The sequence below is a fragment of the Anomaloglossus baeobatrachus genome, chromosome 12 (assembly GCF_048569485.1).
Source record: "Anomaloglossus baeobatrachus isolate aAnoBae1 chromosome 12, aAnoBae1.hap1, whole genome shotgun sequence".
NCBI lineage: Eukaryota > Metazoa > Chordata > Amphibia > Anura > Aromobatidae > Anomaloglossus > Anomaloglossus baeobatrachus.
The window spans coordinates 22,991,957-23,015,105 of NC_134364.1; the positions used below are offsets into that span (position 1 = coordinate 22,991,957).

Consider the following 23,149-nt stretch of genomic DNA (forward strand, 5'->3'; position numbering starts at 1 on the left):
CGCAAAAACGGAAAGTGCCCGGGGGCTGAAGGGGTTAACCAAAGTCTATCTTTTTGACACATTTCTTAAAGTTTCAGGTTAGTCTTTGTTAGTATGAAATACACCCATTATTTACGACAGGTTTTAATGGAATTTGTCGCTGCAATATTTCTGTACAGGGATTTAAAAAATTATCATAGAAAAGTACAAAGTACCATACAAATAGTAAATCTGCCCATAAGCACTTGACTAACCTGCCAGAAAAATTAGGCCCCTTTTTTATTCTTCATTTCAATTCTAGACTTTGGACTAGATGTCACACACAATGTGCCGCCTCTGACAAAAAGGGCATTTATAGGTAGCATTAGTAGACGCTAGACACCATGTATGTTGATGTCCTATTTCCTCCATGGAAGAAAATGAAGACGATTGGTGGATATTAAGTTAACAGACAATTATCTCAGAAGCCGGGGTTATTGGACTTGTGCAGATCAGTTGAAATGTACGTAATTGCTCTGTCAAACAGCTGAAAAGCACTCGGCTTTTAGCTTATTGCCACTTTAAAATGAAATTCTTTTCTGTAGAATGGGTTATGCCTGATATTCAAGGCATCAAAGAAGAGGCAGCAGGTCACCAGTGCCTTAGGCAAGACAGCTAACCTTTAAAGTAAAGAATGAGTAGGGGTAGGAGGGTGAGGGGCTGGCCTGATAAAGAGGAGAAAAATAGTTTTTTAATAACTTCTGGGAATCTATTGCTGGCAGCTCCGTTCTGATAACAAGTAATGGTTTATACATAACTATAGACATCTCTACTTTTCTAATTAGGTTTTGGACATGTTCAACAGACCTAGAATCCTCTGCAAGAAAATTCTGAAATAATAGTGACAAAATATATAAATGACTTTTTTAAGGACAAAAAAAAATCAACAATTTTTTAACGCATTTTTGCTAATATAGTCAGCTGCAGGATTCATTTTGAGCCTTAGATGGTCTGATTTTATGTAGCGATATTGTAAAAATATGGAGATTGTATAAATCAATAATTTAATATGATTTAATTACCTTTGGCTTGTAAAAGATTATTCAATGTACTCATCATTGTAGCCCCTGTAAAAGGTTTTGCTCTTTGTGTCAGGGATCAAAAGCAATTAGTAAGTAGTGACCAAAAACCTTCACTTTCTAAGACAGTAATCAGTAACTGATTACAATTAACTCTGGTAAGTGGGTCAGAGGAATGTCTATAAAGAGTGGTCTCTTGGCTTTATCAACATTTGGGGTCAGGAGTTTCATGTCACCATTTCCCTCTTCCTGCCTCATTGGCGGAGGCTCCTCTTTCTTGAAGTGTTACTTATAAGGCTCACACATATTAATTTACATTTAAAAGGTCCATTAAAGTGTGTGATGATTAGAGCATCACCTACACAGGATATCATAGACAGTTTATTAAAGACAGACTCATTATGGGTATTGCCTAAGGGGTGCTTCACACACAGCGAGCTCCCTGCTGAGATCGCTGCTGAGTCACGGTTTTTGTGACGTACCAGTGACCTCATTAGCGATCTCGCTGTGTGTGACACTGAGCAGTGATCTGGCCCCTGCTGTGAGATCACTGCTCCTTACACACAGCCCTGGTTCTTTTTTTTATTGTTGCTCTCCCGCTGTGACGCACAGATCGCTGTGTGTGACAGCGAGAGAGTGACGAAATGAAGCGAGCAGAGAGCAGGAGCCGGCATCTGGCAGCTGCGGTAAGCTGTAACCAGGATAACCATCGGGTAACCAAGGTGGCTACCCGATATTTACCTTCGTTACCAGCGTCCGCCGCTCTCACGCTGCCTGTACTGCCGGCTCCTGCTCTCTGCACATGTAGCTGCAGTACACATCGGGTTAATTAACCCGATGTGTACTGTAGCTAGGAGAGCAGGGAGCCAGCGCTAAGCGGTGTGCGCGGCTCCCTGCTCTCTGCACATGTAGCTGCAGTACACATCGGGTAATTAACCCGATGTGTACTGTAGCTAGGAGAGCAGGGAGCTAGCGCTAAGCAGTGTGCTGGCTCCCTGCTCTCTGCACATGTAGCTGCAGTACACATCGGGTAATTAACCCGATGTGTACTGTAGCTAGGAGAGCAGGGAGCCAGCGCTAAGCGGTGTACGCGGCTCCCTGCTCTCTGCACATGTAGCTGCAGTACACATAGGGTAATTAACCCGATGTGTACTGTAGCTAGGAGTGCAGGGAGCCAGCGCTAAGCAGTGTGCTGGCTCCCTGCTCCCTGCACATGTAGCTGCAGTACACATCGGGTAATTAACCCGATGTGTACTGTAGCTAGGAGTGCAGGGAGCCAGCACTAAGCATTTGCGCGGCTCCCTGCTCTCTGCACATGTACGGTAGCTGCAGTACACATCGGGTAATTAACCCGATGTGTACTGTAGCTAGGAGAGCAGGGAGCCAGCGCTAAGCAGTGTGCGCGGCTATCTGCTCTCTGCACATGTAGAGACGTTATGATCGCTGCTGCGTCACTGTGTTTGACAGCTAAGCAGCGATCATAACAGCGACTTACAAGGTCGCGTCACAGAAAATGGTGACGTAACAGCGACGTCGCTGTCGCTATGTGTGAACCCAGCTTTAAGTCATGTTGTATCTGCGGTCAAAAAACAATCTAATGTATTCGATGATTCTTGTAAATGATCTAGAGAAGTTGCCTGGAGATTGAGTCCACTATCTGGACATTTGGCCTGTGGTTGCCTCACTAGACAGACCAGGGTGATATACCCTTCATTCTCCTCTGCCGCCTACTGACTGCATTGCTAAAAACCTGTATACATGAGTCTTAATTCTCTGCAGTGTATCATATTTTATATCTATAACTAGCATTAAGGTCCCCATACACATTAGAACCCACCGACCATGTAATGTGTTTGGTGGCCTCCTCGCTCTCCTCCAACAAATAATAAATTATGTCTGGGGAGATGTGTTCGGAAGGTTGAATTTAATCACCTTAATATTTTGTTTCAGAGGGCAGATAAGCGGCTACCAAATGAGTCTGGCGGTGGCTTATGCTCAGTTTATGCTCAGTAATCCTCCAATGAAAAGGGATCCAGTAATCTATTAAAAACGGCCTTAATTTTTAACGTGTCTGTTAACATTTTAAAACGGATCCTTTGTAAAATAGCTTCCTTTTGGCTGTCCGTGTCTATCTGATCTCTTAGGTTGAACTGCACAACTGTGGTGTCCTGGGCATGCAGTGAAAATTAACTGAATGTATAACCGATGCATTTCATTATATATTTATGTATCCTTTAGATATCAGTTTTTTGCGACCGGCAATAAATGTGGATTGGTGAAGGACACTTTGGGATATTTCTGTTCCCATTTCATTGAATCCCCCAGTACTGCATCATATTTGTTTTTGCATTGTCTATATGGATCAACTAAACCCTGAAATAAATAGTTGATGTGCACCTAGCCTTACCTAGGAGGAACCTCTCCTCCCTGTAGAGACCAGCACATCAATGCATATGGAAGAATTCAAAGACATTGAAAAGTATTTTAGTATATTCCGTACTTGAGCATATTTTTAGGCTGAAGTCCTGGTATTGTTTTAAAGAACATATCTCTACAATTGCACAAAGTTGGGGACAATGACTAAGGACTTGAGAATACCTAGAAGTGGGAATTATATCAAATGGGCTATGAAACTTCTGAAATGAAGAAATGGAGCTAATTTTTAGAAAATATGAAAAAAAAACCTACTCGTGTGTTTTTTACCCATATGAACTAGTGGTGATGCAATGGCAGTCTTCTTAGCCTTTGTTGCCAAGTGGCCAGCATGGGTCCACTGCAGACATGCAGGGTACCACACTACGGGCATCATGTCTCTGCACTGACTGTAGCCACCACACGCTGGCCATTTGTCAAGAAAGTCTATGAGGACCAGATCTAACCATCGGTGCCTCTCCAAGGGAAAAATAATTACTTTTTTATTTTTATAATTTTTCATGGGGTTTTTATTCTCAGTAGAAAAAAAAGGAAATAAAAAAAAAAAGAAATAATTTTATTGTCACTTTTTACTAAAAATACATCATCGGGCTAATGGAATTTCTTAACTCCCATGTAATGAACTAAAAAGAAACCATTACCCTGATTTTAGTAATTAGACTATGAACAGATACCAGGATGGGAAAAGGTAACGTGAAATTACACAATAAATACTAAAGTAGAAAGGAACTGAGTGACTATTTTCTGGGATGTCGCTTCCTCATCAAAGTGAGTGGGAGGTCCGAACGTCATTTACATACACACATTAGGATCATTAGAGTGACCGTGCTAAAAAGGTCCCAACAAAACCCAGCGAACTTCATGCAGAATTCTTAGAGCAAACATTAGCTATGACAAATAAACACTACCAGTCCACCTGTGAATGTAAACTCACAAAAGACAGGAGCCTCCGCGCCTCTCCGTGCATTCACTTTAATAAAGAATTCATTACACAGGAAGGGTTTAGTGTTGGACTTTGTTGGGAAGACATTGTCAATTATTCTTCATATGCGTTTTTTTCTAGTTTAGTGCATTTACAGCAAGGCAAACTGATGTGATGCGAAGGGCAGATGGGGACATTGTCGCCTGGACAGTCACAGTCATCAAGAGCAGACGTTTGTAGAGCCAATTTTATCACTTCCTATGGAACAAAATTGTGTCAGGTTGCATTCTGCAATTTCTCTTACCCCGAAAGAAAAAAGTCTCTCTGTAAAGTGTTGTGCACACTTGTGATAAATATTGGACTAGAAGTAATCTAACATACTGGTATAGTAAGAAGTGAAGATGACACCTCTGGTATCATTTAATTTTGGGGAAACATAATGGGTTCACCTGTGAAACACCATATCTGCTATAATCCCTCCCAAAGGAAAGCGGTTCTGATAAATCCACACTAGACTGGATATGAACCACACATATTGGCCATTAAAAGACAATTGACAGTACTGAGAAAGCCCTAATATAATTTGTGCCTGCCAAATACTACAAAGCTCATGGCACAACAAAGGCTGGAGGGTAGTGGGTAAGAAGCATATGTTCCTCTCTGAACCCTATTTACATTAACAGTACATGTTAAAGAGAAAAAAATTTTTCCAAATCAAACATCACAAAACAAATTAGTCCTCGGGGAAAACGAAGTTCAATCTCTTTTAAACAATTTATTTAAGCTCTGTACAATTAAAAAGGCCCTTTCTGAAGGGAGCTACAAAAGCAGCATGAAGTCTTGTTGCCTTAGCCCGAGGCTCTGATCTGGTCCCTCCACCTGCACTCTCCGGGAAGTTGTGGCTTGGCAAACTTTCCACTTTTGAGTTTTTACTAGCTTTAACTAAGCTTCCCTCCATACTAACCCCTTCACTATCCTCCCCCCCCCCCCACCTTGCTAAGCACTACAGAGCTTTCGATAATTAAATGACAAACCTTAATAGTTTACTAGGAATATTTGTGTGCTCTGCTGCACAACCTCTAAAATGACCGATTATTTCAATGTAAAGGAGCAAAATAAATAAATTTATTTCAAAATTATATATTTTTATAAAAAAAATATTTCCGTTTTATTCGCTGATGATGACGGAAACAGACGAAAACATCTATCAATGGTAAATACAGTACTTGTCAAGTGTCTTTGCATTTTTGTGTGTTTTTAACCTTCAAAAGACTTTGGGAAGCTTTGATGTTTTCAAAAATTATTTTGCACAATCCTCTCACTACAGTCCAGGCTGTAGTCTCCACATTATTAAAAAAGATAACATGAATTGCTTTGAACCTGCAGTATATAACAGGAGGATGGGTGGTGAGCTATACTTGGCATTAGCATAACAACGCAGGTGCTTCCAAGAGTCTTTTCAGATGAATTAAGTGGAAAAAAAAAACATTTAACACAGGTTAGCAACTGAAGCAGTTTTGCTCCCCAGTGGCTAAGAATCCAAGCCCCCCTCCACCTCCAGAACTGATCCATGCCTTCTACTAATTTACATTCACTTAGGGGATGGATGTAAGCCACACTGCCAATAAATAGTATCACTATAAAAAGATTTATAGAAAAAAAATACTCTATTCCCATATAAATTCATCCTAATGTACATGTATAAACAACTGTACAAAGAAGTAGCTTATGGGTTGTTTTTTTTTGTTTTTTTGTGTTTTTTTTTTTAAATATTGACTTATTTTATTTTTTCCTTTTAATATGTTGTTATAAATATATTTTAGTCAAAATATATGATCATATGGTCAAAACAATTTTGCACTTAAAAGTCATAAATAAGGTCAAGGTGAAAGTTCAGTTTTGTTTTTTTTTGTGTTTTTTTTTTATTATTTTAAAGAAGTCCATCTGATAACAAGCAGTCTTTATTTGGGGGGTGTTCAACGGCAGCCGCACCCCTCTACAACCATCTCCTGATAGTTCTTAAGGACAACTTTGTCGTACTCATCCAAATAAAGCATTGAAATGGCGCTTAGTTCTGTGGGAACACAGCATGCTTTGGGAATGCTTGAGTTTACAGAGTTAACCAAGTTCTGCACAATGGCATGGTTGGTTGAGTTCAGGTGATCAGCCAGGGGAAACGGGCAATCACCATGGCAGTAAAAAGCCTGATATCCAGGTGGTGCCACAATCCAATCATTCCAGCCAACGTCGCTGAAATCCACATACAGAGAATGCCTCCGGCAGTTTTTGTTTTTTTTCCGGGCTCTCTGCTGTTTTGGACTTCTTTTAGACCTCCTGGTCAGTGCATGTCCCCTGCCATCGTGGCTAAATGTGATTAGAAGTGGCCTCATCTGTGACCAGTCTGCGTTCTCATGAGGTAATAACGATCGGCTAATCCTGACGTGCTTCCCCTGATACGTTTTAGTCTGGTTGAGATGAAGGACCTCAACAGCAAGCCCATGGTTAATTCCCTTGTCTTCGGTCCACCTCATAATTGCCGGACTTACATCAAAACTTTCCCATTGAGTCACATTGTGATGGATTAGTCTGGTGTCCAGTAGCCTAGTAATCATCTGTCCATTTGCTGTCAGGGGCTTGATAACTTCATATACATTTATTCGGTGAAAGCCTTCTTCCCATGCTGGGCCATTTTCAATCTGTTCTCTATAAAGTCTCAGCTCAGCTGAAGAAATTGCCTCGTTTTCAGGAATGCTGCTAAGATTGAAGTAAAAGCGGATGCCCGAGTTTTCTGCTGTGGCTGGTATGTTCTCCAAGTGTTCTAGCAAAAGTAAAATAAAAATGAAAAAGGTGAGTGAATATTTGTGGGATACACGTTAAGACCACAGATGTACATCTAAAATTGCTGCTAGCATGGACTCAAGAACACATTACTTCTGAAGTGTAGAAGAACACAATGGTGTTTTTGATAGATGTTTAGCCCCTTGTGATGCATACACCGCAAAATCTCCTAGTTCCATGTTCAAAATCACTTGGCAGCGGAGATCACATTCAAGGTTTCTTTTTTTTTTTTTTCGCTTTTTCCCCCTGAACCTGAAGTGTATTGCTTGGGATATCCAGCGATTTTTGAAAACATAGAGCATGCCTTGTTGATCATATTACAGAAAGGGGGGAAAAGCAAATTCCAGCACAGTAATGATGCTGTGGATTAATAACTCAGATTTACTTTGGGAGAGAAACATCCGCTAGGAAACATTTGGGTCAGATTACAAGGCTTCATTGAACAAATCTTACAAACACACGGCTGTAGCGTTAAATACACTAAGTGTATTTTAAGTATTAAAACTAGTGGAAAAAACAGGGAGTTACGCCTTTGCCTTTGATGAGTGAGGATACATAAAGCGGCTTATAAAATGCTCAAATGGGCTCGTGTAATACATTCAACATAAATATGCATTTAGTTTTTGCTCTTGATCTTGCAGGGTCATTCAGATTGCTATTTGCACAACATGCAGTCTACTTGTTTTTTGCAAACTGCGAACTGATCATGATTTTATATTACAATATCTATTTTGACTTTCCTCATATTCATGTTTTCCTGGGCTTAGGGCAAATTGCATGGAGATATAGGATTTATTTTTATCATCATAGTAAATACTTGTGTAACCGGTGTCTCCCCAGTAATTGTAAGGACTAGGAGGGGATGTGACTTGTAGTTCCCCAGAGCTGAATGGCAGCTTTCCTACCTTCAGAAATACTGCCTACAATAGGTTTGTTTTGTATAAATGTATAATTACTGTAAATCTACAATATGTCCTTTCTACTTTACAGGCGCATTAATATAATACCATTGAATGAATACTCAGCACTTTACTTGCACCCAACATATAATAAGATTAACTGGCTTAGAAAAACATTAAATGTATATACTTTGGACTTTACAGAACTTTTTATTCTTTTTCTCCCAGAGTCGCAGTTTTTTTATGTTCAGACGGCTTGGCACTAGCCAGCATACTTTACAGTAATGTAGAAGGAGCTTTTTGCAGGTGTTTGGAATGAAATACAGATTTTTTTTTTGCTGCCCTATAGATCATGAAAGTAAACTTCTGCTGATCATTTATTGTATTTGACCATGAGACCCAATTCTTTGATCATAATAACACAGTATGACACATTTTCTAATAAAGAAGAGGTTAAAATGTGGCCTTTTTACTGCCTTCAGCCTTTTTTATCCCAGTAACTTTGTAAGTAAAGAGTCCAAAAAGAAAGATTAAAGTGAAGTAAACATATGGAAATGTGTGGAGGGCCTGAGGTTGATTTAAATTAACACTACTGTGCAAATGTATAATGGAAATTAAGGGGGATGGTCAGAAAACCTATACAAATGGAAGACAATGGAAGGTGTTGCCAAAAGGTTAGGTTAGAACAGGTAACACAGGGACATTATTACAAGAGATAAAAGTGATTTGGACTATGGGTGAATATAGCAGTTCCAAGTAAATTGGTGCTGCTTCATTCTGCCATGGATGATTAAAGGTCAGTCCAGGGTAACGAAGGAAGGATCATAGGAGTAAGTGGGAGCATGAATAGATCAGAGAGCATAATCTTCAGGAAATAAGAGGGTGTATAATCTGGTAAACCTGAGGACAAAGCTAAAAAACTATGTAACAGATATTTGGCAGGGTGAAGGATTCAGAGTAGGTGGACACTCACCTTCATGGTGGAAACTTCTCACGGTATTGGCACGACTGGTAGGTCTCTCGGGATATTCCAGGTTGATCTCCTGAAGCTCATCCTCTTCCTCTGCTGATTGTAGACGGTATAGGTCCCGCATGTATGCGGGGACCACCACTTCCTTACTGGGTTGCGGCCGCTTGCGGAGGCCAAACATCTGTAGCAGCGTTGCCTCAAAGTCCCGCAAGAGCTCATGGCTCTGAGTGGACCTCCTTCCGCCCGCCTGGCCCTGAATCTCAGCCACTTTCTTCTTTCCGGTCTCAGGGATCAGACTAGCATGGCTAGTGCCTCCTAGCAGGACTTGGCATAATAAAATGACCATCAGCATTCGGTTACCAGGAATCATGGTGTCTCTGGGGTGCAGAACACAATACATACAAAATAAATAGGAGACTTGGAATGGAAACTTCTAAATTGAGTAGTATAGACAAAAAGCAAAAGAAGAGCAACCCCATAGTACACCGCGTCCTGGGGCAGGAGGAGGGCTTCCTATCATGTCATGGTCTAACTTGTTTACTGGCAAATAGCTCATTATCAGATATCCACCATCCTGCTAATCTGTGGTCTCTGGGACTATCAGCACAATTATCTCAAGCCTGGCTTCTGGCAGAACAAACAGCTAGTCCAGGCAGTGCAATGCAATCTCACTGTCTGCATAGAAGAAGACCTGCAATCAACTAGTCATTAACAAATAACAGTCTATATGTAAGAGTTTACTTACCAATCAAAAAGATTCCCCTGCTAGGGCTTCCACTGAAATCTGCCAGATGTTTCCAACAAGCATTGCACCTTCCTGCAATGCCAATCCTCAACATAAGGACTTATCCCTTCTGGAGACTGTACAGTCCTGGAATTCCACCAAACTACAAGAGACTGAATTCTTTCTGTCAATGCAGCCCCTCTTATCTGCAGCAGTGCCCTGAGGATCAGCTCTGGCCGGTCACTGCCCTGTGCACCTCCCGGGCTCACACCGCACTCTCCCCACAGCAGCGCCCAGCAGGGATGCGCCACAGCTGATGTGCCCGCTCCACATCACACAGCAGATGGGGAGCAATCACCTCCGCATACAGCAGCATCCCTGCCATGCTAGGATTGCAACACATCCCACCACAACTGCTGATCAGCAGCGACGAGAGAAGGGGTGACAGAAGGAAAGTAGAGACAGAACCCCCCAAAAATCAAAATATTAAAGTCTACTCACTGACAGAAAACAAGGCATAGAAAAACAGTCCATGATTCTTGACAGCCAATCCTGGACAGCGGTGTGGAGAAGGCTCAGGGCACGGAGGCAGTTTGCAGATTGCGATGATACTATAAGAATGGAGCTGGCAACTAAAATGACTATAATGAGACTCCAGCCAGACAGTCTGTTTTTCTTCCAGCCCCCCTCTACAGTCACGTGGTGCAAATCACTCCGGGAACCTGTCAATCAGGTCTGCCTTCCCAGCCCATCGGGCGTCCTGTGTATGAAAACTCAGCCCCCTGCTCCCGGGAGCTGCAGCCGCGCAGGGAACAGTCCGGGAGGGATCAGCCGGCAATTCACTGCTCCGAACACATGACTGTGCTGAGGATGGGGGCCGTCATCACAGGGGCTCGCTAGGAACAGGCTGCTAGCCAAAAACTGCGAGAACCCCAGACTGAAGGGGCGAGGATGAAGGTGAACTGACCATCCAAGACGTGAGGAGAGAGAAGGGCCGAACATCTCATCTCCAGCCATTAGCATTCCTATAGCCCCTCACAGGGATTCCAAAGCCCACCCTACACAGATACCTGCACATCCACACACTAACGTCAGGACCACAAGCACTGCAACTGGGGGAAATACTACATGCCTGGGGTCCCTGCCGGAAGGGGGTGCAATACAATACATTTTATATATATATATATATATTATATATATATATATATATATGTGTGTGTGTGTATATATGTATATATATATATATATATATATACCCACACACATATACAGTATATACACATACACATAGAGTATATATACACGCATATACAGTATACACACATATATACATATACAGTATATACACACACATATATATACATATATATATATATAAATATACATACACACACATACAGTATTTTCACATATATACATATACAGTATATATATACATATACATATATATGTACATATATATATATATATATATATGTATGTATATACATACACACACACAATATTATGAACTCTCCAGCATTGGAAAGGCATGAAATGTTCACTATTACTCTCGCTATAATAGGGGCAGATACAGACAGAAGAGGCCCCTGTGTACGATCAATATATGGGCCCTTAGAAATGCAATGTCTCGTCATACTGCACCATTTCAGCTGCTTAGGAGGGGATAGTGGCCCCTTAACTTTTTGGCCCTTGTTCCGCCTCATAGGTTGCACCAATGCTACATTTGCAATCACTTGACACTAGGGTGCCTCTTGCTTATACTTAGCATAGACCTTGCTCAGACAAGCGCATGAATCGGACAAGTGTAATGCAAGAAAATATCACAGTGTCCTCGGACCACTGTTTTTCAATGAGGCAGAGCAGATCTGCGATTTTTGACCTTGCTGAATTGACACAAAAGAAAAATCGCATCTAGCAGCTCATGCGCACCCATATAAGTCTATGAGTGCGTGTGAAACACCGAACTGCACTCGGATGCAGCGTTGGACTGGAGTACCCTGAGTCGAAGAGAAAATCATACTCTGTAGCTACATATAAATAAATATTAGACCACCAATTGTGTTGCAAAACATGCTAATATCAGGACATAATACAAGGTAATACACTTCTAAAGCACCTCTCCAGGGCTTTTTTTCTTTTACCACTGGAGTGGGGTTCTCATCTAAAGTCTCTGACGTTACTCTTATGCTCCCCTTATGGCATTTTCACCCCCTAGTGCCGATGAGCTTATTGGTCTCCAGCAGTTTGTGACTTGCCGGCTGCTCCAGTGTTTCATGGAGCCAGAAGTTACACCTCAATACAAGTCTATGAGAGCCTAGTTTGGGACAGTCCAAAGTTGCGCTCACAAGATTGCGCCACAGGGGAGAAAAAAGGTGAAAATGAAAATGCCAGAGAGTGAGTATAAGACAATAGCAGAGACCTTGGGTTAAAGTGAACCTTTCAGGTTATGCACCCAAAATCACAAGCAATTCTTGGTGCAGACGTCGGATACGTCGTGCACCGCGGCTTCAGAAGATGGGGGACAAAGATGGCCAAAAGAGAAGGCGTCGGCACCGGAGGACGAAGACGCCCATTTGATCTGCAGCCACCGGTTTAGGTTAGTATTATAAAGTGTTTTTTTATGTTCTACACAGTGGTCTGGGCTCTTATACAGTATGTTAGAATGCTGCATATAACAGCCTGGTGGTGGTGGCCGCAGCTTATAGGGCAAAAAACTGGTGACAGGTTCCCTTTAAGCCCGGTGTCTGAGGTGGTGACAATGGACACAGGTACGCGCTCCACCGCTGATGACGCTGGGCAATGGGCATTGAATAGCATATTAGCAAGCCCCTGCAACTATTCCGTGCGATCATTAGCATACCGTAAAGTATCTTTTGAAATACTTTTTCTACAGATCTCTTTATATATGCTACTACATACTGGGACAGTTAGGCAGGGATTAGAAATATGCACAAAGAACTGCTTGTGGTTCAGGGTGCATATTGCACCTGACAGGTTCCCTTTAAAAGTACCACTGCAGTGGTGAAAAAAACCAAAATGCTGGAGTGGTGCATTAATGTTCTAGAAAGAGTTGGCACCAACATTTTGGTGAAAACTCAATGATAGATGTCCACTGATGAGTATTAACCATTAAACGAATTGACTCGCGCTGGAGATCTGACATGAACAATGTGTTAATTTATGCTGCGGATGTTTATCACTGATTTCATCCTTTACAACACAAAGGAGGAGGTCAGAGGTAAAGGTGAATGAACCAATTGTATACTAGTAAACGCAGCAATATCTGCACAATATTTGCATGGATACTACCACTGTTAATTTGCTGTGAGATTTCTATTGTAGATATTCTACAGCAAGTACATTATGTAAATGTACAAACTATATGTACTAAGAGTGGTGGGGGCCCTAGCTATGTGTAACATTGCAGTGGCATCGAAAGAAAGCTTTCCCTTAAGGCCCCTTTACACACTGAGACTCTCTAGCGATCCCACCAGCGATCCCAACCTGGTCGGGATCGCTACAAAGTCTCTGGTGAGTCGCTGGTGAGCTGTCAAACAGGCAGACCTGGCCAACGACGCAACAGCGATCCGGACCTGCAGAACGACCTAGCTAGTCATTGGGGACGTTGTAAAGCAGCTTTTTGAAAGGGAAGTCGCTAACGAAGTCGCTGTAAAGTCCCCTTTACACACTGAGACTTTGCTGCACAGCGGGAAACAAAGGACCAAAGAATGGTCCTGAACAATTTGTAGCGATCAGCAACTTCACAGCAGGGGCCAGGTCGCTGATGTGTTTCACACACTGCAATGTCGCTGGGGAGGTCGCTATTACGTCACAAAACCGGTGACGTTACAGCGATGTCATTTGCGATGTTGCAGTGTGTAAAGCCACCTTTACATGCCCTATACACTTCTCAGAAATCTCTGTTATTTGTAAGGCCATAACATTTTTTATGAACAGCCTCATTTTGTTAGTGACGGGGGAAAAAACCCAAAGTCATTCAGGGGTGATACTGTGGGAGGGGACGCAGTCAGTCAGGGGTGATATAGGGGGAGGGGACGCAGTCAATCAGGGGTGACATAGTGGGAGGGGCGCAGTCAGTCAGGGGTGACACAGTGGGAGGGACGCAGTCAGTCAGGTGTGAGACAGCAGGAGGGGACGCAGTCAATCAGGGGTGACACAGTGGGAGGGGCGCAGTCAGTCAGGGGTGACACAGCAGGAGGGGACGCAGTCAATCAGGGGTGACATAGTGGGAGGGGCGCAGTCAGTCAGGGGTGACACAGCAGGGGGGGGCGCTGTCAGGAATGATTCAGGGGGAAGGGAGCGCAGTCAGTCAGGAGTGATACAGGGGGAGGGGACAGTAAGTCAGGGGTGATACTGGGGGAGGGGACGCAGTGAGTCAGGGGTGATATAGAAGGAGGGGACGCAGTCAGTCAGGGTTTATACAGGATAAAGGGGTGCAGTCAGTCAGGGGTTATACAGGGAGAGGGGACAGTTAATCAGGGGTGATACAGCGGGAGGGGGCGAACTCAGTCAGGGGTGATACAAGGGGAAAGAGTCGCAGTCAGTCAAAGGTGATCAAGTGAAAGGGGGTGCAGTCAGTCAGGGATGATATAAGGGCAGAAGGGGCCCAGTGAGAAGTGATACAGGGGGAGGGGCACAGTCAATCAGGGTTTGTACAGGAGGAGGGGGCTCACTCAGTCCGGGGTGATATGGGGAGGGGGAGCAGTCAGTCAGGGGTGAATTGGGTAGAGGGGTTCAGTCAGTCCTGAGTGATACAGGGGTAGGGGGCTCAGTCAATCCGGGGTGATAACGGAGGAGGGGGCATAGTCACTAGTCAGGGGTAATTCTGGGAGAGGGGCTCAGTCAGACAAAGATGATACAGGGGGAGGGAACTTAGGCAGTCAGAGGTGACACGGGGGGGTCTCAGTCCAGTCAGTCACTCTGGGCCCCGCCTGGTGTGTAAATATTTTTTATACATATATATAGATATATATATACATACCATATGTATATATATATATATATATATATATATATATATATATACAGTTAGGTCCAGAAATATTTGGACAGTGACACAATTTTCGCGAGTTGGTCTCTGCATGCCACCACATTGGATTTGAAATGAAACCTCTACAACAGAATTCAAGTGCAGATTGTAACGTTTAATTTGAAGGTTTGAACAAAAATATCTGATGGAAATTGTAGGAATTGTCACATTTCTTTACAAACACTCCACATTTTAGGAGGTCAAAAGTAATTGGACAAATAAACCAAACCCAAACAAAATATTTTTATTTTCAATATTTTGTTGCGAATCCTTTGGAGGCAATCACTGCCTTAAGACTGGAACCCATGGACATCACCAAACGCTGGGTTTCCTCCTTCTTAATGCTTTGCCAGGCCTTTACAGCCGCAGCCTTCAGGTCTTGCTTGTTTGTGGGTCTTTCCGTCTTAAGTCTGGATTTGAGCAAGTGAAATGCATGCTCAATTGGGTTAAGATCTGGTGATTGACTTGGCCATTGCAGAATGTTCCACTTTTTTGCACTCATGAACTCCTGGGTAGCTTTGGCTGTATGCTTGGGGTCATTGTCTATCTGTACTATGAAGCGCCGTCCGATCAACTTTGCGGCATTTGGCTGAATCTGGGCTGAAAGTATATCCCGGTACACTTCAGAATTCATCCGGCTACTCTTGTCTGCTGTTATGTCATCAATAAACACAAGTGACCCAGTGCCATGAAAGCCATGCATGCCCATGCCATCACGTTGCCTCCACCATGTTTTACAGAGGATGTGGTGTGCCTTGGATCATGTGCCGTTCCCTTTCTTCTCCAAACTTTTTTCTTCCCATCATTCTGGTACAGGTTGATCTTTGTCTCATCTGTCCATAGAATACTTTTCCAGAACTGAGCTGGCTTCATGAGGTGTTTTTCAGCAAATTTAACTCTGGCCTGTCTATTTTTGGAATTGATGAATGGTTTGCATCTAGATGTGAACCCTTTGTATTTACTTTCATGGAGTCTTCTCTTTACTGTTGACTTAGAGACAGATACACCTACTTCACTGAGAGTGTTCTGGACTTCAGTTGATGTTGTGAACGGGTTTGTCTTCACCAAAGAAAGTATGCGGCGATCATCCACCACTGTTGTCATCCGTGGACGCCCAGGCCTTTCTGAGTTCCCAAGCTCACCAGTCAATTCCTTTTTTCTCAGAATGTACCCGACTGTTGATTTTGCTACTCCAAGCATGTCTGCTATCTCTCTGATGGATTTTTTCTTTTTTTTCAGCCTCAGGATGTTCTGCTTCACCTCAATTGAGAGTTCCTTACACCGCATGTTGTCTGGTCACAGCAACAGCTTCCAAATGCAAAACCACACACCTGTAATCAACCCCAGACCTTTTAACTACTTCATTGATTACAGGTTAACGAAGGAGACGCCTTCAGAGTTAATTGCAGCCCTTAGAGTCCCTTGTCCAATTAATTTTGGTCCCTTGAAAAAGAGGAGGCTATGCATTACAGAGCTATGATTCCTAAACCCTTTCTCCGATTTGGATGTGAAAACTCTCATATTGCAGCTGGGAGTGTGCACTTTCAACCCATATTATATATATAATTGTATTTCTGAACATGTTTTTGTAAACAGCTAAAATAACAAAACTTGTGTCACTGTCCAAATATTTCTGGACCTAACTGTATATATAATGTATATATGTATATATATATATATGTATATATATATATATATATATATATGTGTGTATATATATATATATATATATATATCTATATATATATATATATATATATAGATATATATATATATATATAGATATACCCTGCTGGTATATCTATCCCCATCCTGGTTTATTTGTCCCCTTCCTTGTATATATGTCCTCCTCCTAGTACATATGTCCGCCTCTTGGGCCCCTCCTGGTACATATATCCCACTCCTTGTATATATGACCCCTCCTGAGCTCTTCCTGGTATATATGTTAGCAACAGAAAGGAAAAAGTTTGGACACACCTTCTCATTCAAGGAGTTTTCTTTATTTTCATGACTGAACATTGTAGATTCACATTGAAGGCGTCAAAACTATGAATTATCACATGTGGAATGAAATACTTAACAAAAAAGTGTGAAACAACTGAAAATATGTCTTATATTCTAGGTTCTTCAAAGTAGCCACCTTTTGCTTTGATTACTGCTTTGCACACTCTTGGCATTCTCTTGATGAGCTTCAAGATGTAGTCACCGGAAATGGTCTTCCAACAGTCTTGAAGGAGTTCCCAGAGATGCTTAGCACTTGTTGGCCCTTTTGCCTTCACTCTGCGGTCCAGCTCACCCCAAACCATCTCGATTGGGTTCAGGTCTGGTGACTGTGGAGGCCAGGTCATTTGGCGTAGCACCCCATCACTCTCCTTCATAATCAAATAGCCCTTACACAGCCTGGAGGTGTGTTTGGGGTCATTGTCCTGTTGAAAAATAAATGATGGTCCAACTAAACACAAATCGGATGGAATAGCATGGCGCTGCAAGATGCTGTGGTAGCCATGCTGGTTCAGTATGCCTTCAATTTTGAATAAATCCCCAACAGTGTCACCAGCAAAGCACCCGCACACCGTCACACCTCCTCCTCCATGCTTCATGGGGGAACCAGCCATGTAGAGTCCATCCGTTCACCTTTTCTGCGTCGTACAAAGACACGGTGGCTAGATCCAAAGATCTCAAATTTGGACTCATCAGACCAAAGCACAGATTTCCCCTGGTCTGATGTCCATTCCTTGTGTTCTGGAGCCCAAACAAGTCTCTACTGCTTGTTGCATGTCCTCAGCAGTGGCTTCCTAGCAGCTATTTTACTATGAAGGCCTGCTGCACAAAGTCTCCTCTTAGCAGTTGTTCTAGAGATGTGTCTGCTGCTAGAACTCTGTGTGGCATTAACCTGGTCTCTAATCTGAGCTGCTGTTAACCTGCGATTTCTGAGGCTGGTGACTCGGAAAAACGTATCCTCCGCAGCAGAGGTGACTCTTGGTCTTCCTTTCCTGGGGCGATTGATGGTTTTTGCCACTCCACTTGGGGACACTTTCAAAGTTTTCCCAATTTTTCAAACTGACTGACCTTCATTTCTTAAAGTAATGATGGCCACTCGTTTTTCTTTACTTAGCTGCTTTTTTCTTGCCAAAATACAAATTCTAACAGTCTATTCAGTAGCACTATCAGCTGTGTATCCACCAGACGTCTGCACAACACAACTGATGGTCCCAACCCCATTTATAAGGCATGAAATCCCACTTATTGACCCTGACAGGGCACTCCTATGAAGTGAAAAGCATTTCAGGTGACTACCTCTTGAAGATTATCAAGAGAATGCCAAGAGTGAGCAAAGCAGTAATCAAAGCAAAAGGTGGCTACTTTGAACAACCTAGAATATAAGACACATTTTCAGTTGTTTCACACTTTTTTGTTAAGTACCGTATTTTTCGCTTTATAAGACGCACCTGATTATAAGACTCACCCCCAAATTTGGTGAAGGAAAAGACAATTTTTTTTTTAATGTTAAATGGGGTCCATCTTATAATGCCAGTGTCCGTCATCTTTTTTTTTTATCCAGACCTCTTGATCTAGAGGATAGAGGGTTGCAACCAGAGGTTAGTTCACACTTGGGGTATCAGAACCTTTATCCATAAGATCTGACCCCTTACCAGATTGAAAGAAAGGATGAGGTCCTGTCTGACTATGTACAGTTGAGGACCCCTCTATATATACCTATTATCCTTCATTCGATATCTGTATTATTGGAGGGATATATGTGTGTTTCTGTCTAGCCTGTCCACTATATATATAAAAGCATATCCTGCCTATCTGTCCTTGATTTTCATGACTGGTGCAAGGGCCTATTAGGGCTTCCACAGGGACAGCCACCGTTGAGTGGGGGCGCCACATTCGTATCAGATTTAGGGTGCCGACCTCCACGGTAGATAGTGGACAGGAGGGAGGTGCATTTTAGGGTAAGAACTTTACCCTCCTCCCTTTCTCTTTTTCTAAATTTTTGATATACACTGGGTTTTGGATTTTAGAGTAATTTAATAAAAATTGAACTTTTTAAGGGTCATATATATTTTTTCAGTGTCCGTCTAACAAATCATATAGGGTATATGTCCCTCATCGCCCCATCCTAAAATTAGCCCCCCTTAATCTGGATATGGCCTCCATATATTGAATATAGCCCCCTTGTGCTGGGACACGTCCCCCTGTGCTGCCCATGGCCCCTATAGATGGCACACCTCCCCTGTGTTTGATATGGCCCCCATACTGCTGCCCATGGCCCCTATAGATGGCACACCTCCCCTGTGTTTGATATGGCCCCCATACTGCTGCCCATGGCCCCTATAGATGGCACACCTCCCCTGTGTTTGATATGGCCCCCATACTGCTGCCCATGGCCCCTATAGGTGGCACATCTCCCCTGTGTTTGATATGGCCCCCATACTGCTGCCCATGGCCACTATAGATGGCACATCTCCTCTGTGTTTGATATGGCCCCCATACTGCTGCCCATGGCCACCACTATAGATGGCACATCTCCCCTGTGTTTGATATGGCCCCCATACTTCTGCCCATGGCCACTATAGATGGCACATCTCCCCTGTGTTTGATATCGCCCCCATACTGCTGCCCATGGCCACTATAGATGGCACACCTCCCCTGTGTTAGATATGGCCCCAATGTGTGCTGCCCATGGCCACTATAGATGGCACATCTCCCCTGTGTTTGATATGGCCCCCATACTGCTGCCCATGGCCAATATAGATGGCACACCTCGCCTGTGTTAGATATGCCCCCCATACTGCTGCCCATAATAAAATAAAACACTCTTTCCTTACCTTCTCAGTGCTGTATTCCCTGTGTCTCCCTCCGTGGGGTGTAATCCCTGTGTCTCCCTCCCTGTGTCTCCCTCCACTTTCTGGTTCTTGCTGCCGGTCATGTGATCGGCATGGCAGAGTGATATCATCTCTGCGTGCCTTATCACAGACAGCAGCAGCAGGAGACCGGGAGATAAGCGCTGGAGGCAAGTAAAGCTTTTTTTATTTTTCTATGGGCAGCAGTATGGGGGCCATATCTAACACAGAGGGGATCATGTGCGATCAAAGGGAGCACAGGCAGATATAATATGTCCCGCTGCCCCAGCCCATCAACGTGAGGCGGTTTCAGCACCATGCTGATGGACAGCGGCTGTGCATATTATATGAGCGGGAGCAGGAGATCTAACGCTGCAGCCCGCAGCTTTCACCTGCCCCCAGCACCGCTCCAGAGCGGACCCTGCAGTATATACATATATATATATATATATATATATATATATATATATATATATATATATATATGATGTACACACACACCCCCGTATATTCGGTTTATAAGACGCACCCCCTACTTTCCCCCAAAATTTGGGGCAACAAAAGTGTGTCTTATAAAGCGAAACATACGGTATTTCATTCCACATGTGTTAATTCATAGTTTTGATGCCTTCAATGTGAATCTACAATTTTCAGAGTCATGAAAATAAAGAAAACTCTTTGAATGAGAAAGTGTGTCCAAACCTTTGGTCTGTACTGTACATATATACATAGACCAACTCAGATTAAGAAAAGAATCATGTCTATGTCACTTCTTTAAAAGATGTTTATACTACATATAATAAAATATTTAGCAGAGCATTATCCTTACTTATGGAGGGTCTGTAAATTTGTAAATTACCGTACTAATTTGTGATCACATACATTCTCGGTCATGCATTATTTTAAGTACACAACCTGCCCTATGTGTAAAAATTGGTACTGGATCCAAAGTAAAAAAAAGACAGCAGCAGGCTCCTCTGTATGCGGTTCCCTTGCTATTTAAGTTAGTTTATCAAGAATGATGGGGTCATTACAGAGCTCCTCGCGATTGGACCAGGGCTACAAAGTGACTTGTGTCATGTGGCAACAATTCTCAGACAAGTTGTGAGATGAAAAGCTTTTGTGTAGTGTCTGTGACTGCTGCTGAGCTACTATATTAGAGCTGTGATTTGGCTTAAAAAACAAACAAAAAAAAAGCCAAATTGCAGACCGGTTACAAGTGTCTGTCACATGTGACGTATTGACGTCCATGAAGGCAAAGTTCTGAGTGTATACAACTGCATTATAAGGCTATGTGCGCACGTTGCGTACTAGCCCTGCAGAAATTTCTGCAGCGATCTGAAGAGCACACGTGCGCTTCAAATCGTTGCAGAAAATGTCCGTAGAGAAAAAAAAAAAAGCCGATTCCATGCGCTCTGACTGCAGCTCCTGCCATAGACAGAGCAGGAGCTGCCGGCAAAGCGCACGGAAGAAGTGACATGTCACTTCTTAGAACGCAGGGCTTCGGGCAGCAGCCGAAGCGCTGCGCTCTAAGACGCCACGTGCGCACGGCCCCTGCACAATCTCCATAGACTGTGCAGGGGACGCAGGACGCATGCAGTTACGCTGCGCTACAAAGCGCAGCGTAACTGCATGTATTTACGCAACGTGCGCACATAGCCTAAGTCCTACAACAGCCGTGCTATGATGGTAGTTGATCATGGGTCACAGCGCGACCCCATTATCATTTACTAGGCCACAATGTGACATGATAGTCATGCCGCGGTGTATTGTCGCAGCTTTACCACACAATCACTACTTTTGTTTTGTGCCCTGTTGAACCAAAATAACATTTTATCAACAGCTGATCACATCAAGTAAAGCATTTACATGGGTTGCCCATAACATTTCTTATCTAATTAGTGTATGGAGAGTTCACAACCCTTTGATGTTGGAGGCAGCAGAAAGTCTACTAGCATCAAGGTTTAGTGGGGGCCAGTCTAAAGATATTAGCCATTTGTTACATCAGAAGGCCACCCTGCCGCTTGTCCTTTGCAATAACCTTTCACATTACACAACTCCACTTCTCACCTACCATGGTGTTCTTATTTCTTCTCACCTCTAGTCTAAACAATGGATGACTCCCAACTTTTTGTGTTTATATACCACCACCCACTACTTAAAGCACACCAATCACCAGCATTTTCCTATATAACCTAAAGCCAGTGCTATACTGGCACTATCAGGCTGATTCTATACATACCTTTAGGTGGCAGCTCGGATGTTTAGGTTTTAAAATCCAAGCAAGTAACGTTTGTAAAATCAGCAGCTTGTTGAGTGACAGCAGCTGTGGATCAGATAATAGCTGGGGGGTATTAATACTTATCCCCTCCCCCTGTTATTAATGCTAATTCTGTTATAGAATCGATTTACCTTTTGACTAGCAGGACCTATGCTGATGTCATACCCATGTGACCAGAAGGGGCGGGGCCTCAGCCAACAGGAAAATGTTGCTTCCTGGTATCAGCTTTGATAGTGCCAGTATAGCACTGACTTTAGGTTATATAGGAATATCCTGGTGATTGGTGCGCTTTATAATAATAATAATGTTTTATTTCTATAGCGCCAACATATTCCGCAGCGCCTTACAATTCAGAGGGGACATGTACAGACAATTTGAGACAATACAAAAAAAACCCTAAAATTAAGATATCAGGAGGAGTGAGGGCCCTGCTCGTAAGCTTACAGTCTATGAGGAAATAGGGGGGGCACAAAAGGTGAATGGGAGAGAAAAGCTTGTTATATATGGTCTGGCCATCGATTTAAAAGGGTATTCAGAACCATCTGCACGAACCTGTCATCGGCAAGAATTTATACAGGTGCAGGGGACAAGAATTGGAAGTCAATTTTTTTAATTATTTTTTTTTTATTATATTTATTTATATTATATTTATTTATATTAATATATTAATTATTTATATTTATTTTTTTATTTTTATTATTTTTTATTATTTATTATTAAATTTAACAATTTTACATTTCTAAGAGTCAGGGACAGTCATTTTGAGTTTTTGCCGTTTCGATTCTTGAATGATCTATCAAATACATGGGTATAGCTACCATAGAGGGTCAGGGCGTGACTATGCAGACTATGCCAAGGATGTGTTCAGTGTCAAAAATGTATGAGGTAGATTTCTGCAACACAGAACGGTGAGTTTAAATTAGAAAACGGTCATCAAAAAGTAAAAAATGTTGTCGCTAGTGGTTTTCACTAACTATATTTTTTGCTTTTTTCCAAAAACTGTATGGTACAAATTAAAAGGTAACTCATCCAAACACAGCACAACAGATTTATTATAATGTATGCAAACAACTAGAGTACATTGCAGCTGAAATGTATGCTCATTTATTACAGGTACATGGGCAACCTAAAGATGAAACTAA

At 42.6% G+C, this 23,149-nt stretch overlaps 1 protein-coding gene and 1 long non-coding RNA gene across 4 annotated transcripts in view; one reads left to right on the top strand and one right to left on the bottom strand.

Moving 5' to 3' along the window:
- The window catches only part of LOC142257937 (uncharacterized), a 901,785-nt gene that overhangs the window by 792,228 nt on the left and 86,408 nt on the right, over positions 1-23,149 (top strand). The window lies entirely within an intron of this gene.
- Positions 5,496-23,149, bottom strand: part of BMP4 (bone morphogenetic protein 4) — a 48,242-nt gene continuing 30,588 nt past the window's right edge. Inside the window, exons 1-3 of one of the 3 annotated variants that reach the window (XM_075330234.1) lie at positions 10,325-10,608; positions 9,103-9,476; positions 5,496-7,210 (exon numbers count right to left, since the gene is read on the bottom strand). In XM_075330234.1, coding sequence (XP_075186349.1) covers positions 6,369-7,210; positions 9,103-9,469 — 1,209 coding nt within the window. In that variant the 5' untranslated portion in view covers positions 9,470-9,476; positions 10,325-10,608 and the 3' untranslated portion in view covers positions 5,496-6,368. Of the gene's footprint in view, positions 7,211-9,102; positions 9,477-9,844; positions 9,917-10,324; positions 10,609-23,149 lie in introns of those variants that run through there. The other 2 variants (XM_075330235.1, XM_075330233.1) reach the window with 2 other exon arrangements.